Below are 15,000 nucleotides of genomic sequence, written 5' to 3'. Positions count from 1 at the left end.
GACCTTTTCAGATTCTAAGTTATTTGATTGGTAAATCAAAGAACAGTGTTGACAATACATTTCTGTGCTACTGAATGATTCTGTGTGCGCACAGAATCTGCGCAGGATGTGCGAGCTACTGCCTGCCTGTATGTGTGTGCGTTACAATGTAGCAGTGCGTTAGTTTACAACGGCTGTTTAAAACGTGCATTCACACAATCAATTTTGAGCATCCAGATGGTATAAACACATCTTGTGGAGCGCTCTCGGAGTATGCATTTATTTAACATTTTAACTGTTGGAAACGGAGCGTAAAGTGGACTTCAAAGATTTCTTATCCTGGTGCGCCCTCTATAGGCCATGATCAGCGAATAGTCATGGCAGAAAATTAGTCAACAAGTCTGTGCAACCCCTAATGTGGATAGTACCATATTAATGTACTATATTTTAATTGTACTTTTACAGTGGGAGGGACAATGGAAGATAGCCTTTTAACTTTTATAATGATTTTTATTGTATTTTTGTGTAGTGCATATTTTGTTTGTTTTCTTTAAGATCAGGGTTCAAACTTTATTATTGTATTTTTGTAATAAATGTAAAATAATAATACATTGCTATATAATAATAATAATAATAATAATTAATACATTTAATTGAGGGATCCAATTAAAAAAATAACTATTCTTTATTATTTGTTATACTTTACTTTTATTAATTAAATTTTAAAAAAAATTCCCACAAAATTACTTTGAGTTCAGGGTTTACTCTAGTTTTGATGTGAAATGCAGCTTGACACAGATGTTAAAAATAAGGTAAAGAAATGTACGATTCGATAGACCATCACCTTAAATACTTAAATTCACCTGGGAAAAGTCAGTTACTAATAAATTGATTGGGAAAATACCATAACATTATTTAATATCCATTAATACACATTTCTGATGTAGCTTTACTATTTGTTTCACTCTAATATTCATATGTATATTTATTTTATACTTCTATTTATATGCATATTTAGTTTGTGACACTTCCGGCACTAATTTTGACCCTCTGTGTCCTCAGAACTGTTGCCGCCACAAACATGAACGAGACGAGCAGCCGGTCTCACGCCGTCTTCACTATCGTTTTCACCCAGAGGAAGTATGACAGCGAGACAGACCTGTCCACAGAGAAGGTTGGATACTTTACACCCATTCACAGCCATTATGACATTTCACAGAGCTCAGAATAGTCCTGCAACACAAAGTCAGCAAATCCTGAACCAAGCAGAAAGGAAAACTAAGAGAAAGAGACCGGTCCCACTCGTCCGATTTGTGGGGCTCATTGTGTAATTTCTGCAGACACAAAGACAGCTCTATGAGGTCCACGGACACAATAGCTATTGTACAGAGCTACTACATTAGATTCACTACACAGGTCTCACCCCAGCCCTCACTCTAATATTACTCATCCAGTTTGGCAGCGGCACCGCTGGCCCAAACTCAAGCACGACAAAATGAAAAGATGACCCAAGCATTCATTAGCACAATTAGTTTTGCATGCATGCACCAATGTTTTTACTACAGTACCCTAAAACGATTGGATGATTGAACTGTTTAGCAATATTTAATGGAACACATGATTTACAAATGCTTTCTGAATCAGTTTGATTTGAATCATCAGATTGATTCATTTGGACGTCAGAAATATGTATATAATTCTATTCCTAATAGACAAAAATCTTTGGACAGCAAGAAAAAATAGACTCCCACATACATAGTATGCCAGACTGAAGAAATTTCCTTTGTGTTTTATTTTAGTGTGTGTTGATCAGTCTGAAAGTATCTGTTTTGTCTTGTTTCAGGTCAGCAAAATCAGCCTGGTGGATCTGGCAGGAAGTGAGCGTGCTGACTCAACAGGGGCCAAAGGAACCAGACTGAAGGTACAGACTAATTTTACAGCCTCTATAGAGTTCCACCACCACCTGCCATATGAAAAATGACTTTGCTCTCCTCCACACTCCTCAAATATTCCAGGAATGTAACATGCGTTACTGAACACAAAACATTTATGCATCAGCTATTTTTATGATTTTAATCAACAAAGGCTAAGGTCGCAGTGCATTTAAGGTCTTGTTTGTTTTAAGAGCAATGTATTAAATTTGATTTAATCATAGTTTATTATTATTATTATTATTATTATTAAAATACCTGTTTGTGCTTTCTTAGGAGGGAGCAAACATCAATAAATCTCTAACTACACTAGGAAAGGTTATTTCGGCCCTGGCTGAGGTGGTGAGTAGTATTCATAAATTCTTGCCTGTTTGCCTGCCTGTTTTCAGTACTGTAACTCTGTTTGCTGTGTGTCTCTCTCCTGGCAATGCTTCCCTTCTCAGGATAACTGTACCAGCAAGGTAATCTTTCCCTGTGGTCACTAACCACTGAACCATTTCTATCTAAACCTATCCACCTTTATCCATGTAACCTTTTGTTTTAATAGTGTCCTGTCTTGATGTCTCATACATCAAGTAATTTCCTAAAGCCCATTATTATTATAGCAGTTACTGTATATGTGGGCTACATTCCAACATGTTTTACTGGCTGTTTTGAAACAGAGCAAGAAAAAAAAGAAGACAGACTTCATTCCTTACCGAGACTCAGTGTTGACTTGGCTGCTAAGAGAGAATTTAGGTACGTATAGGGGATTTCACACCGGAGGAATCTTTTCATATTTCCTATAACTAATGCCAGAAGTACCCACTTTTTGGCATGTTCGCGCCACAGGAAACTGGAAAAAATGTAGTTCTAGGAAGGCCCTTTGTGGGGACTCCTATTTCAGAGTAGGCTCTAACCCAGCACTATAGGAACTACCAGGGACTTAAGTGTACATTGATTGGCCGAACGTATGCATAACACTGGTAACAGGCATTTAAAAAAAAAAAAAAAAAAGTATTTATTTTTTATTTTTTTTTATTCCACTAAATATTGTTATCTATATTCGACTGATTGAATGAAAGTTTTCTCTCATAAGATGCCATGTTGCCAACCAATAGCTATCAAATAAAACCCTTTCAACTCGGTGTTTTGCTGTTACGTTGTATTAAAATTATTGTAGAGATTTTAACCCACTCTATAGAGTTTCTCTCCAAGGTCAAATGTAATGCAGTGTTATAACCATTTTGAAATCTAACTAATTAATAATTTAACAGAAAAAGAAAATGCTTACCATTTACAATCACATCTGTTCTTATGCTCTTTTTTTATTTTATTTTTTTATAGTCTGTGGAACTCGTTAGCCCATCTTAGCTCAATTCTCAAGTCAAAATTGCATTACTTAATGTTTCTAATTGTTTGCATAATTGTGCTCATTTACCAGGTGGGAACTCAAGGACTGCTATGGTGGCCGCCCTGAGCCCTGCTGACATTAACTATGATGAAACTCTCAGCACACTCCGGTAAGAATTCACTCCTACTTACCATCAAACAATGTGACTTCCACCCTTAGATCCTGATTGTTATAAGAGGGCTTTCTTGCTCTAGATAAAAACACTCTTGTGATATCAATGGCTGTTTGGATCACTGTCTTTGTTTGCTCATTCAAAGATATGCAGACAGAGCCAAGCAAATCAAGTGCAACGCCGTCATCAATGAGGACCCCAACGCGAAACTGGTGCGGGAGCTTAAGGACGAGGTGACACGGCTGAAGGATCTGCTCCGTGCTCAGGGCCTCGGGGACATCCTGGACAGTAAGTCGAGGCACAGCGCACCCCAATGGCCACTGACATACATGCCCAATTGCCAGACAAATGGGAGGTCACTTACTGTGCTCACAAGTGGCAAATTCTTTAGCTCTGATCTAATGCCGCAGTCTTGACAAGCTTGCATTGTCTTCTTGTTGTTCCTTCTATGTCTTCATTTAACCATTCATCAACATGCGATGGAGATTAGCATTAGTATGGACATATGATGGTTAGAAACAGACAATACTGTTTTCCAACACAACATGTCCAGTTTAACCACACACAACATGCCAATTATGTAAAGTCAAGTGTTTCCCTCTCATGTTTGTCTCCACAATATTTTGTCTTGTCAAATCTAACTGCCTCCGTCAGTCATTCCTCTACTAGTCCTCTCAAATCTGACTTCTCAACCTTCTCCTGTTCTTCCTGCTTCCCTTCAGTCGAGCCAATGGGGGATGATTGCCTTGGAAGTGGAATCAAATGTGTGTATACACGTGACGGGGCCACATCCTTTCGCTCTCCCCTCTCGCTACTAATAGCTTATTCATCGCTTCTGGAATACAAACCTATCGGCTTTGCATGCCTCAGTTTTTTTTTTACCACAAGGAATCCCAGACAAACGAGATAAATATGGGATGGATGGGTTAACGTGCCGCTAGCAGGCTTTATGCTTGCTCTTAGCCTAATTTGATAGACTGTCTGGCATGATGCAGTCTTAATGGCAGGCTTTCCTCCAAATAAGCCCAAACCCCACCCACAGCACGATAGATCTGATAGACTGCATCTGGAAGCACTTAAAGGGATAGTTCACCCCAAAATGAACATTTTGTTATCATTAAATCTCTATTTTCTTTTGTGAAACACAAGAATGTCCTAGATTTCGTTTCCATATAAGGAAAGGCGAATTATACTTATGCTAATTATAATATCAGAAGGCAGCATAACGAATCATAAAAGTAGTCCATATGGGCCATACAACTATACTTTGTGTGAATTTTTTTTGCATTTAATTTTACTTAAGCAAAATTGTATATAAAATGACTATCCACATAATGAAATATTATATACAGTATATATTGTCAAAATTAATAGACAAATTTAACTAAGAAGTAAAATTGTATATAATATTCGGATGCTTTCAGGGTATATATCTTCAATTGAAAATCAACATGAAACTGCTTCTCAACTCTTTATATTTCCATAATCTGACAAATTTTCTAATGAAGTAATCAACAAGTAATAAATGAATGATGACTGTTGAAAAAAATGTATTTTGTTTTGTTCCATTGGGGTTTTCCACCAGTTTTAACTTACTGAGGTTTAGGCTTATAGCAAAATTTGCCAATGAAATAAGACAAAATACAGCTTTAAAGTCAATAGCTTTGTGTGATAAACAGATTAATGGTTATTCTCGATTAAAGGAAGACTGTAAGTGAATGATGAGTTACTTTTTTGGACTTCCTTAAAAAAATCTATTGTATGGCATTCTGCTTAACGTGAAAGCTGAAAATCATACGGTTTTAAATGATATGGGTGAATAAATGAGAAGATACAGAATTTATTTTTAGGTGAAATATCTCTTTAATGTCAATCCTTTAACCTGATCATTGGTTTTCATTGGAATCGTGTCCTTTTTTTTGTCTTTTGTTTTTTCCCTAGTGAGGTTTTATTGTGATTTAACTTTTCATTGCAGGTCACGATATTGACGATGTTAGAATACTACTAAGTTCACAAACTGAAGCAATGATGTATCAGAGAAAAGGTGCATGTTTGATCATTTTACATTTGCAGAATAGCAGTTGCAGTGGTAGTGTAAGAATACCATAGCATTATGTAGCCTCAGTACTCCCGTATCGCTTTAGTTCAAGTGCGTCTGTGCCCTCTCCCATCCCTGTTCTCTGTATCCTCTTACGCAAGCTCTGCATACCTTTTAAAAAGCTGCAGAACCAAATCAGAGCTCAGGTGGCTATTTGCTTTTCTATCTGTCTGGGAGTTCTTGATATACGCAGAGAGATGAACGCACACTGTGCTTTCTACCTCTACAAGCATATGGTGCTGGGAAAGTGAACATTTTAACTTGACTGAAATGCTTGCCGTGGTCTGTGTGCTAGCGGCCTCAATCGCATCATCTGAACGCATGAACGGTAATGTAATGCAGTGCTGCTACTCCGCCATGTTGGCCTAGTTGCTTCAGGAGAGTCTTTTCAGATAAATGAAGTGGGGAAAAAATCCAATAGCGTGAATATACAGCAGAAAGCTCGACTGAGGTTTTTAAAATGCACACTCCCCTCCCAGTCACAGTAGATGCACCAAAATGATGTTTTGAAGTGCTTTGTGGCTGCCAAACATTGACAGCATCATGACTTTAAGAATGATGTGCCGCGTGGAAAATTTTATAGCTTGTATAGCTGCATGTTATGATAAAACTCTTCTACCACCCCAAGCCCCCCCCCCCCCCCCCCCCCTCCTGGTTTGTGACCTTTATGCAACCCCCCACCCCACCCCATAACTCTTCTCTCCTATCTGAGAAGTGTCAGTTTTCACCCAGGTCAAAATCAAGTCAAATTTAAAAAAAGAGAGAGAGATTTATCACATTAAATGTGCTTGTAAGATCGGCTCCACTGTTCTAAAGCCACGTTGTTGTTGTTTTTTTATATTATACATATATATTGCATGTTACTCCTCAAAGGAAGTCATATTAACATTAATCATATTAACACTTAAATAAGTGCATACACTGCAAAAAAAAAAAAAAAAAAAAAAAATTCAAATTTGTCATAATTTATTCACCCTCAAGTTGTTCCAAACCTGTATTTATTTTCCATACCATAGTCAGTTGGGCCCATCAACTGTTTGGGAACAACTTGAGGGTGAGTAAATGATGACAGAATTTAAATTTTTATAATCAGTACCTTCCTTTTAATTATAAAACTTTATTATTATTATTATGAAATCTTTATTATTATTTAAATTATTGTTTAAATGTATTATTATTATTATTATTATTATTAAAAATGAAATTATTCTTATTGTTAAAAATGTATTAATGAAATTATTGTCTCATTGTAAATTTATAATTTAAATTTAAGTTGTCCTCATATTAAAATATTATATACTGAAATTTGTGATTTTTAGTTTATACTTAAAAATGGAAAAATATTATATACTGTAGTCAAAATTAATATTCTTAAAACAGGACAAATTTACCTTAGCAAAATTGTATATAAAATTAAGACTTATTTCCCAAGAATGTATCTTGAATTGAAAATCTGCCTGAAACTGCATCACAATTTTCTCTGTAATCTGATGCTTTTCAAATTAAATATAATAAAAGTATATAAAAGAAAATGTATAAAAGGAAATCATGAATGATGAATGTTGGATTGAAGTGTATTTTGTCTTGTTCCATTGTGTTTTAATGTGTTTCATTTCTTTTTAAGCTAAATTTAGTGAGGTTTGCGCTTAAAACAAGTGAAGAAAAAAATTGCCAATGGAACAAGACAAAATACAGTTAAATTCAAGATGCATTCTCTAAAACAGTTTTTAATATCTTGTTTTAAGGACGTTATTGCTGGACAGGAAGACTCTGATTATGAATTGGATTTTAAAGTATTGGGTATATAAACGTGTTAACTTTCTATTGAACAACCTGAGGTGAAAACTGTGCATCTGACTGGTGTGTTTGTTGTAATCCTTTGATGTGAACTGTGTGTCTCACATTGGTCTTTCCTCCTCTTTGTCCTTTTTCTTCCTTTCTTTGTCTGTCTGTCTCTTGTACTCTCTCGTACATTTCTGTCTCCACCACTTTTGCTTCTTCCTCTTTGCGTCGCCTGTCTCTCTCCTCTGTGGCTCAGACCTGAAAGATATACACAACAATAAGCATAGATACTTGCTTGCCTCAGAGAACCAACGGCCTGGCCATTTCTCCACAGCACCTATGGGCTGCCTGACAGCCTCTCCGTCCTCAGGCTCTCTGTGCAGCCAGGCAGGGTTGCAGTCCGTTTCAAGCATCCAGGAGCGCATCATGTCCACGCCGGGCGGAGAAGAGGCCATCGAGAGGCTGAAGGTACACAGACAAGCATTTTCGAAACAAAAGAAGGGTCAAGGGCTTAAGTTATAACCATTTCCTGGCGTCAAAGAGGTTTCCTCTTAAATTAATCAAAACTAATTAGGTAACAATGTGTAATAGGATAATGGTGTGCTTCAGGCACCTGGTGACCTTTTATATTCAAAATGCTCTACTCATGATGATTCTCATACATATGCATACTCTACTCTGGATCACCATGGTAACCTGAGAGGTATTTCAAGGACTTCATCTGTGTTGTTCTGCTTTCATTCTGACAGATTGTGTCTTAATGAATGATATCTGACATGCCAGCTGTCTGTAAACAGCTATGACATGTGGGTTGTTTCAGTTGCATACCGGCAAAAACAAAACGGGACTATCTTACGCACCGAAAATGTCAGTAGCGGTGTTCAGCCTTATATGTTCTTTGTATTGACCCTTGTTCACAAAGCTGTCTGGTGTAAAATGATTCGCACAGACATAAATTAATTTTGGTATAAGGGGGCGCATTCCCTTTAAAAATAAAACTAATCCACTGCGTCTTTAGCAGCTCTGATGTCGGGAGTACATGAAGACTTATGTTCACTCTTACATCCAACAACAAAACACCTGAGTTGCTTACAAGACATTCTTGTCGCTACAGCTGCTCCGGCCTGGAGAAAATGGCGGACAGTGTACAACTCGCTCAGGGCGGAAACGATGCTAATACGGAAGAGTCCGTCAGCAGTCGTGGGTGGGGCCTGTACTAAGTGACGTCACTTTGCACAGATTCTGCGAACAGAAATCGCTTGTTCTAAGACACTAATTATGATTTATAATGGTGATTTAAAAAAAAAAAAAGGAGTGGGTGGATTTTTTTATCATTATAGGGTGGCTGTGAACACACACTGCCGACACACATTTATGTTCAAACACCATGTAAAAGTGAGTTTTGCATAATATGTCCCCTTTCGAATTGTATTTAAAAAGTTAAATATTAATATAAATATTAAATATATAAAAAAAGATAAATATTAATATCAATATTAAATATATAAAAAAGATGAGATGTAGATTAAGATTACATGTAAAACAAAACTACTCTATAATATTATTATTATTATTAGTAGTATTATATTATATTATATTATATTATATTATATTATATTATATTATATTATATTATATTATATTATATTATATTATTTGAGGGAGTGAAAAGATTGTCTTGTCATACTTTCCCACCCACAAGTGGTTTGAAACCATTCACTGAGATTCTGTGAATGTGCGAGACAGTAAGGGAGGAAAAGAGAGGGAAAGTATACGTGGCTACAGCTTCCAGGCAATAGTTTCCATGGTTACGGCAAGTGGCTCGCAATAGTGACGTCAACCTCCGACGCAGTTCGTCAGGAACTCAGACAGAAATAGACCTGTTCTTTTGTATTAGCCAAAAATATTGATCTGTAATAAAAAGTGAGAGCATCCTTGCCCTCAGTCATTAACATAATCAGATAGAAGTCAGTTTGGAGCTCATCACTTCATGATGTCTGTGATGTGCCCTGCATACGACCCATTGCTTGAAATGTACATAATTTTGGAATATTTATGATTTCTTTTAAAGCCCTTGATAAAAATACAGTGAAAACGGTTATGTTGTGAAATATTAGAATGACTTCTGAAAATGATTTCTGAGACAATGACTGCTGAAAATGTAGCTTTTTCAACACAGGAATACGTTTTAAAATGTTACAATTTAAAATCACTTTTTTATTCTAATAAATTATATATTTCACAATATTACTATTTTACTTCATTTCTGATCAAGTAATGCAGCCTTTGTGAGACTTCTTTCAAAAACCAAAAATCATAATTATTCCAAACTTATGATCTGTATTTGTAAATGCAGATCTAATATAATGATAGTCCAGTTTTCCTAGTCCTCTATAGTGATCTGGGTTTCTTAGAAGCATCAGATCACAGGTTTGAAGAAGCCACAGTGTTACTTTCTGAACAGATGGCAGGGGTGTTAACCCTTTAGGAAGGATCTAGGGGAGCTTCCTGTACCTCAGGCCAGATGGTTCTTGTCTTCCTTCCAGCCAAGGACAATAAGGGACAGACACAATAGAATAAAAATGTGTGTAGTTGGGCTTCCCGTATTTAACTGTCTTTACTGCTCTTGACCCTTTGGACACAGACTTAATGCCTAGATTTTCCCTTTTAGCCATAGGACCCTGAAATTGATGGCCTTCCCACATCTTATGTCTGATTTAACACACAGCAAGCTCACGGTGCTGAATAGCAGAATAAGCTTTAAGCTTCTTAGTATTACGCACAGGTCAGACAGGTCATAATGGCAAATGTGTGGAAATGGTGACCTGGTGCGAATTATAGATGATATATTAAATAATTATAGATGATATAAATTATATACATAGAAAGAAAAAAGAAAAAATGGTAACACTTTACAATAAGTTCTCATTTGTTAATATTAGTTAATGCATTAACTAACATAAACTAACAATGATCAATATATTTGTGCAGCATTTATTAACCTTTGTTAATGTTAGTTAATAATAATGTTCATGTTAGTTCACAGTGCATTACCTAATGTTAATAGATACAACTTTAGATTTTAATAATATTTTAGTATATGTTGAGATTAATATTAATTATGATTAATAAATAAAAGTATTATGCAATATTTAAATATAATAAAAACAAATGTTTCTTGAACACCAAATCAGTCTAGTATTAGAATGATTTCTGAAGGATCATGTGACACTGAAGACTGAAGTAATCGCTGCTGAAAATTCAGCTTTGACATCACACAAAATAAATAGATTTTTAAAATGCATTAAAATAGAAAACTTTTTTTTTTTTTTATTGTAGTAATATTTCCAATATTACTATTTTACTGTATTTTTGATAATAAATGTAGCCTTGGTGATCATAAAATACTTCTTTCAAAAACATTAAGAAGATATTTTCATGCCAGCAATATTTAGCCATTTCAGACCCTGTCTTTTACCTCCCAGCATAAACTTCCAAATGATCCTTTAAAATATGCTGACCTTCTTTGTCTGCTGTCCTGTAGGAGTCGGAGAAGATCATAGCCGAGCTGAATGAGACCTGGGAGGAGAAGCTGAGGAAGACTGAGGCCATCCGTATGGAGAGGTCAGTGAGGGCTTGGGTGCCATCTGGCTCCCTTCCTATTGTCCCTGTGCCCATACCCTTTAAGCCCGTGAGGAGTGTCTGCTATGTGCCCGCGTGCTCAGCTGGTGCGAGTCTGTACCAGACTCAAGTAGCTGTCAAATCGCACACTGACCTCAACACTAACATATGCATTCAAGTATTAACGATACATGTTCCAGATGTCTTTGTTGCTAACTAAAAAGGTTCTAAAAATGTGTTGATTTGTAATGTCTATGATGTTTTCCTGCCCTCCCCTCAGAGAGGCGCTGCTGGCAGAGATGGGAGTGGCCATACGGGAGGATGGGGGAACCCTGGGTGTCTTCTCTCCTAAAAAGGTACAAAACATGAACCCCTTATCATTAATTACCATTACTGTCTGCACCAGTCAGCTCATTCTCATGTCCTCATGTCTGGGCCTTTCTTTCTTCGTATTTCATCATCCATCATTCTCCTTCCATTCTTTTTTTTTTCTTTTATCTTTTTGTTTTTGCTTGCCTCTTGCAATGGAATCCTATTAGTTTGGTCCTGATAGACCAACGTCACTGTCTATTGAAGACTTTAGTGTTTATTCTTCTAATCAGGTTTGTAGAATTCAAGTTTTTTTATGTTAACTTTTTCCCCCCATTTTATATCTGTGAAATCCCTACTGTAGCCTACTGAGTTCCTGTAGCAAGCCATAATTGTGGATCACTGAATAGTTTATATTTTCCCACATCACACTTAATTTTAGTGACCATAGGAAATAGAAATGGATCTACATCCATCAGCATGCTGTAGTGTTTTCAAGAACAAATGACTCTCATGAGTCTAATCAAATCAGTTATTTTCATAAATGGGACAAAAAGTTTTTGGTTTTCGGATTTGGTAGTCGAATACTTCAGAGCTGTTATTGATTTAAAGTTAGACCGGATGTTTTCACTTGCAAAAAGTACTTCCAGAAAGCACCGTTTACCACAATCTCATTGTCTTTTTAGTGTTCCTGCCTGAAACACATCAACACAGTTAGCCTGCCTCTAGAACAATGCCTCTGTCATTTTTTATTTGTCTACTTGTTCATGTTTTCATTCAATTTCTCTCCTTTTCTCCCTCTATGACATCTGTCATTTTGGCTATCCAATAGCTTTTCGTTGAAAGGCCATGTGAACTCTATACTGACTTTAATGGGGTGTTTTCACCCCAAAAGGTTGGTTGTATAGCAGTAGATAATGTTGTGCAGTAGTTTTTAGTTATTTAGTTCATAGAGGCTAATGTAGTATATTATCAGCCTTTGAAGAAGCCAAATTGTATGACTTTCTGATTCATTATAATTATTGAGATGGCATTTAATCTCATTATTTCACTTTTGAATTGGCCTGTGAATGTAACTGTAGCTGTAGTGACATCAGGCACTCCTGTCTGTTTGACCTGTCTGCCATTCTCATTGACCCTGTTTCCCTACAGACCCCTCACCTAGTGAACCTGAATGAGGATCCTTTGATGTCAGAATGTCTGCTCTATTATATCAAAGATGGAATAACAAGGTATGAAATCACTTCCATAACTGTCAGAAGTTTCTTAGCTGTCTGGATGTTGCACTGAGGCATCTTATGATTGCTACATATCCAACCAGTCGAGGGTCCTACAGAGGACACAATGTTGTTTTCTGCTTTGATGTTAGGATTTTCTCATGAGTTTGTGTACTTCTCCAGTTGTATATTGTATACACACACACACACACACACACACACACTATATATAAATAAGTGCTGTCAACGTTAATGCATGCGATACATTTTTTTTCAGATCACCACGTTAAAAATATTTAACGCAATTATCTCAGCATCCGTTTTTTCCTTTGGCTAGCGTTACATTATATGATCACGTTCTTATACATGCAAAATCTATCTATCTCACAGTGGGCAGGCTACTCGGTGACAAACAATATTTAAAATTTATATAGAATAATTTTTTGAGAGGGAATCTCATTGTTCCACAATCCTGTACATTAAACATGCAATGTTTTAATTGACTAGAAGTATGTCTAGATGTCTAGAAGATGTGTCACATCTTGCAGCGGTTTCATGTTTACTGTGAGACTATTTGCTTGTCGCTAAAATCTTGTTGGATCGCACCTTGTTACAATGCTGTAATGTAATGTTGGAGTATTCCTGTGGTAATTAAAATGAATGTCTTTGTTTTGACAGGGTGGGCCAGGCAGACGCAGAAAGAAGACAGGATATCGTTCTGAGCGGAGCGCACATCAAGGAGGAGCACTGTATCTTCCGCAGTGAGAGGAATGCCAACGGAAATGGTAAGTGTTCACTTACATCTTTAGATCCATTTATCTGTGTTCAATTCACATGCAACAGTAAAACACTTTTACATCAGACTTGATCAGCTCAGTGCAAATTAACTTTTGTCAAAGATTATTTCCTCTCCTGTATATCTGAGTATTTTGTTTATTACGCTTTTACTCAATGAAAATCGGAAATTGCTGCTGGAGGTAGTGAATTGTCTTCTGTTCCTACAGTGATTGTCACTTTGGAGCCATGTGAGGGATCTGAAACATATGTGAACGGAAAACGTGTGAATTCTGCAGTCCAGCTGCGCTCAGGTGAGCCACTGACAGTTGCCCGCAGCCCTGCACAGTACAGCTCTTAAGCTCTGGTTTAATCTGATTGTTTGTAGTCATATGAAAACTACAATTAGTTTTTTAATTATTTGTGAATGTGCGAGTTTATTAGCCACTGTAAGTAAATAACTAGAATAATAACAAAATGCAGTGAAAACGTTGAAACTAGTGTGTTTATGATTATGATAATACATTAAAATAATCTGATAGCAAATACCAATTTGCAACATCAAGCAGAACGATCTGTTTTTATGCTGCTCAAATAACTAGAAGTGGCTAGAACACCGAAAGCCTTGCACATTCAAGTTGAAAAAGGTGGCTATTACATGCTCAAAATTAGTTTATAGGCCATTATATTGTTTCAATGTGTACATACTTGCTCATTCCTCAGGTAACCGCATTATCATGGGAAAGAACCACGTTTTCCGGTTTAACCACCCTGAGCAGGCCCGCGCTGAGCGTGAGAAGACCCCGACAGCGGAGACCCCCGTAGAGCCAGTGGACTGGACCTTTGCCCAAAGAGAACTGCTGGAGAAACAGGGTATCGACATGAAGCAAGAGATGGAGAAGAGGTACGTAAGCAATAATAATCATGGGATGTTATTAAAGACAACTCCAAGTTGAGAATTAAGAATTATATTGGTTATATGAAATAATTTTGACTCAACCCTTCAGGCACTTACAATGAAAATACACAGATAAAAAGTTAGTAAGTAATAGCAAATACGAAACATTCACTCTAGTTTCTAGTTAACACATGTATGGAAACTTCCCTTGTACTTCCATTGTAAGTGCCTTACTGTTTTATATATATATATATAGTATATTAAATTAAAGATGAGTTGAAATAATTTGCTGTCGATTGAACTTGTATTCAAGCTCGCAAAATTCCTTTGAGGGAAGTGTGGATTCCAGCTTATGCATAGTTTAGGGTTGGATCTAGCCAACCAAAGCCGGGGGCCACCCAGCAGCTACAGAAGACAAAATCTACATTTTGTGAAGTTTAAGCTCTTGGCATGGAATGTGAGCACATATGAATTGGATTATTGTAAGAAGGATTTTTAGGATTATGTTGCGGAAAGGAAATGCACTGAGCGTAAGAAAGAGCAGCTTTTTGATGCAGTGGTCTTGCACTGTATTATATCAGGCTTACAGAAATGGAGATCCTGTACAAAAAAGAGAAGGAGGAAGCGGACCAGCTACTTGAGCAACAGAGACTGGTAAGGCTGAATCTCTTTGATAATTCTTGTTTCTTCTGTTGTTTATCAGAGAACTCTTACTTTCATTCCAATTAGACCTTTATTTTCCTTCCAAATTTTGTCAGGAACTTTCTTTAGAATCTGGGGAGAGATGTGCTATTTGATGAACCGAGTAAAACGGGCCCCTACTTTTCTACTTGCTCTGCTGAAGTCCAAACAGCACTAATTCTGCACTCTTAGCTCTGACAACTTG

General features: G+C 36.7%; 1 protein-coding gene across 13 annotated transcripts in view; it reads left to right on the top strand.

The window, feature by feature from the left end:
* Positions 1-15,000, top strand: part of kif1b (kinesin family member 1B) — a 69,367-nt gene that overhangs the window by 23,746 nt on the left and 30,621 nt on the right. For 4 of the 13 annotated variants that reach the window (XM_079848185.1, XM_079848184.1, XM_079848188.1 and 1 more), the window contains exons 7-22: positions 1,042-1,153; positions 1,823-1,900; positions 2,187-2,252; positions 2,354-2,371; positions 2,573-2,648; positions 3,334-3,412; positions 3,561-3,703; positions 4,138-4,179; positions 7,552-7,763; positions 10,840-10,919; positions 11,197-11,272; positions 12,378-12,457; positions 13,121-13,227; positions 13,447-13,530; positions 13,940-14,120; positions 14,696-14,768. In XM_079848185.1, the coding sequence (XP_079704311.1) occupies positions 1,042-1,153; positions 1,823-1,900; positions 2,187-2,252; positions 2,354-2,371; positions 2,573-2,648; positions 3,334-3,412; positions 3,561-3,703; positions 4,138-4,179; positions 7,552-7,763; positions 10,840-10,919; positions 11,197-11,272; positions 12,378-12,457; positions 13,121-13,227; positions 13,447-13,530; positions 13,940-14,120; positions 14,696-14,768 (1,507 nt within the window). The remainder of the gene's footprint in view (positions 1-1,041; positions 1,154-1,822; positions 1,901-2,186; positions 2,253-2,353; positions 2,372-2,572; positions 2,649-3,333; positions 3,413-3,560; positions 3,704-4,137; positions 4,180-7,551; positions 7,764-10,839; positions 10,920-11,196; positions 11,273-12,377; positions 12,458-13,120; positions 13,228-13,446; positions 13,531-13,939; positions 14,121-14,695; positions 14,769-15,000) is intronic. The other 9 variants (XM_079848186.1, XM_079848195.1, XM_079848194.1 and 6 more) reach the window with 5 other exon arrangements.

Source organism: Squalius cephalus (genome assembly GCF_949319135.1).
Source record: "Squalius cephalus genome assembly, chromosome: 18".
Taxonomy (NCBI): Eukaryota; Metazoa; Chordata; class Actinopteri; order Cypriniformes; family Leuciscidae; genus Squalius; species Squalius cephalus.
The sequence above is the reverse complement of the archived record's forward strand: the minus strand, read 5'-3'. Positions and strand labels throughout refer to the sequence as shown.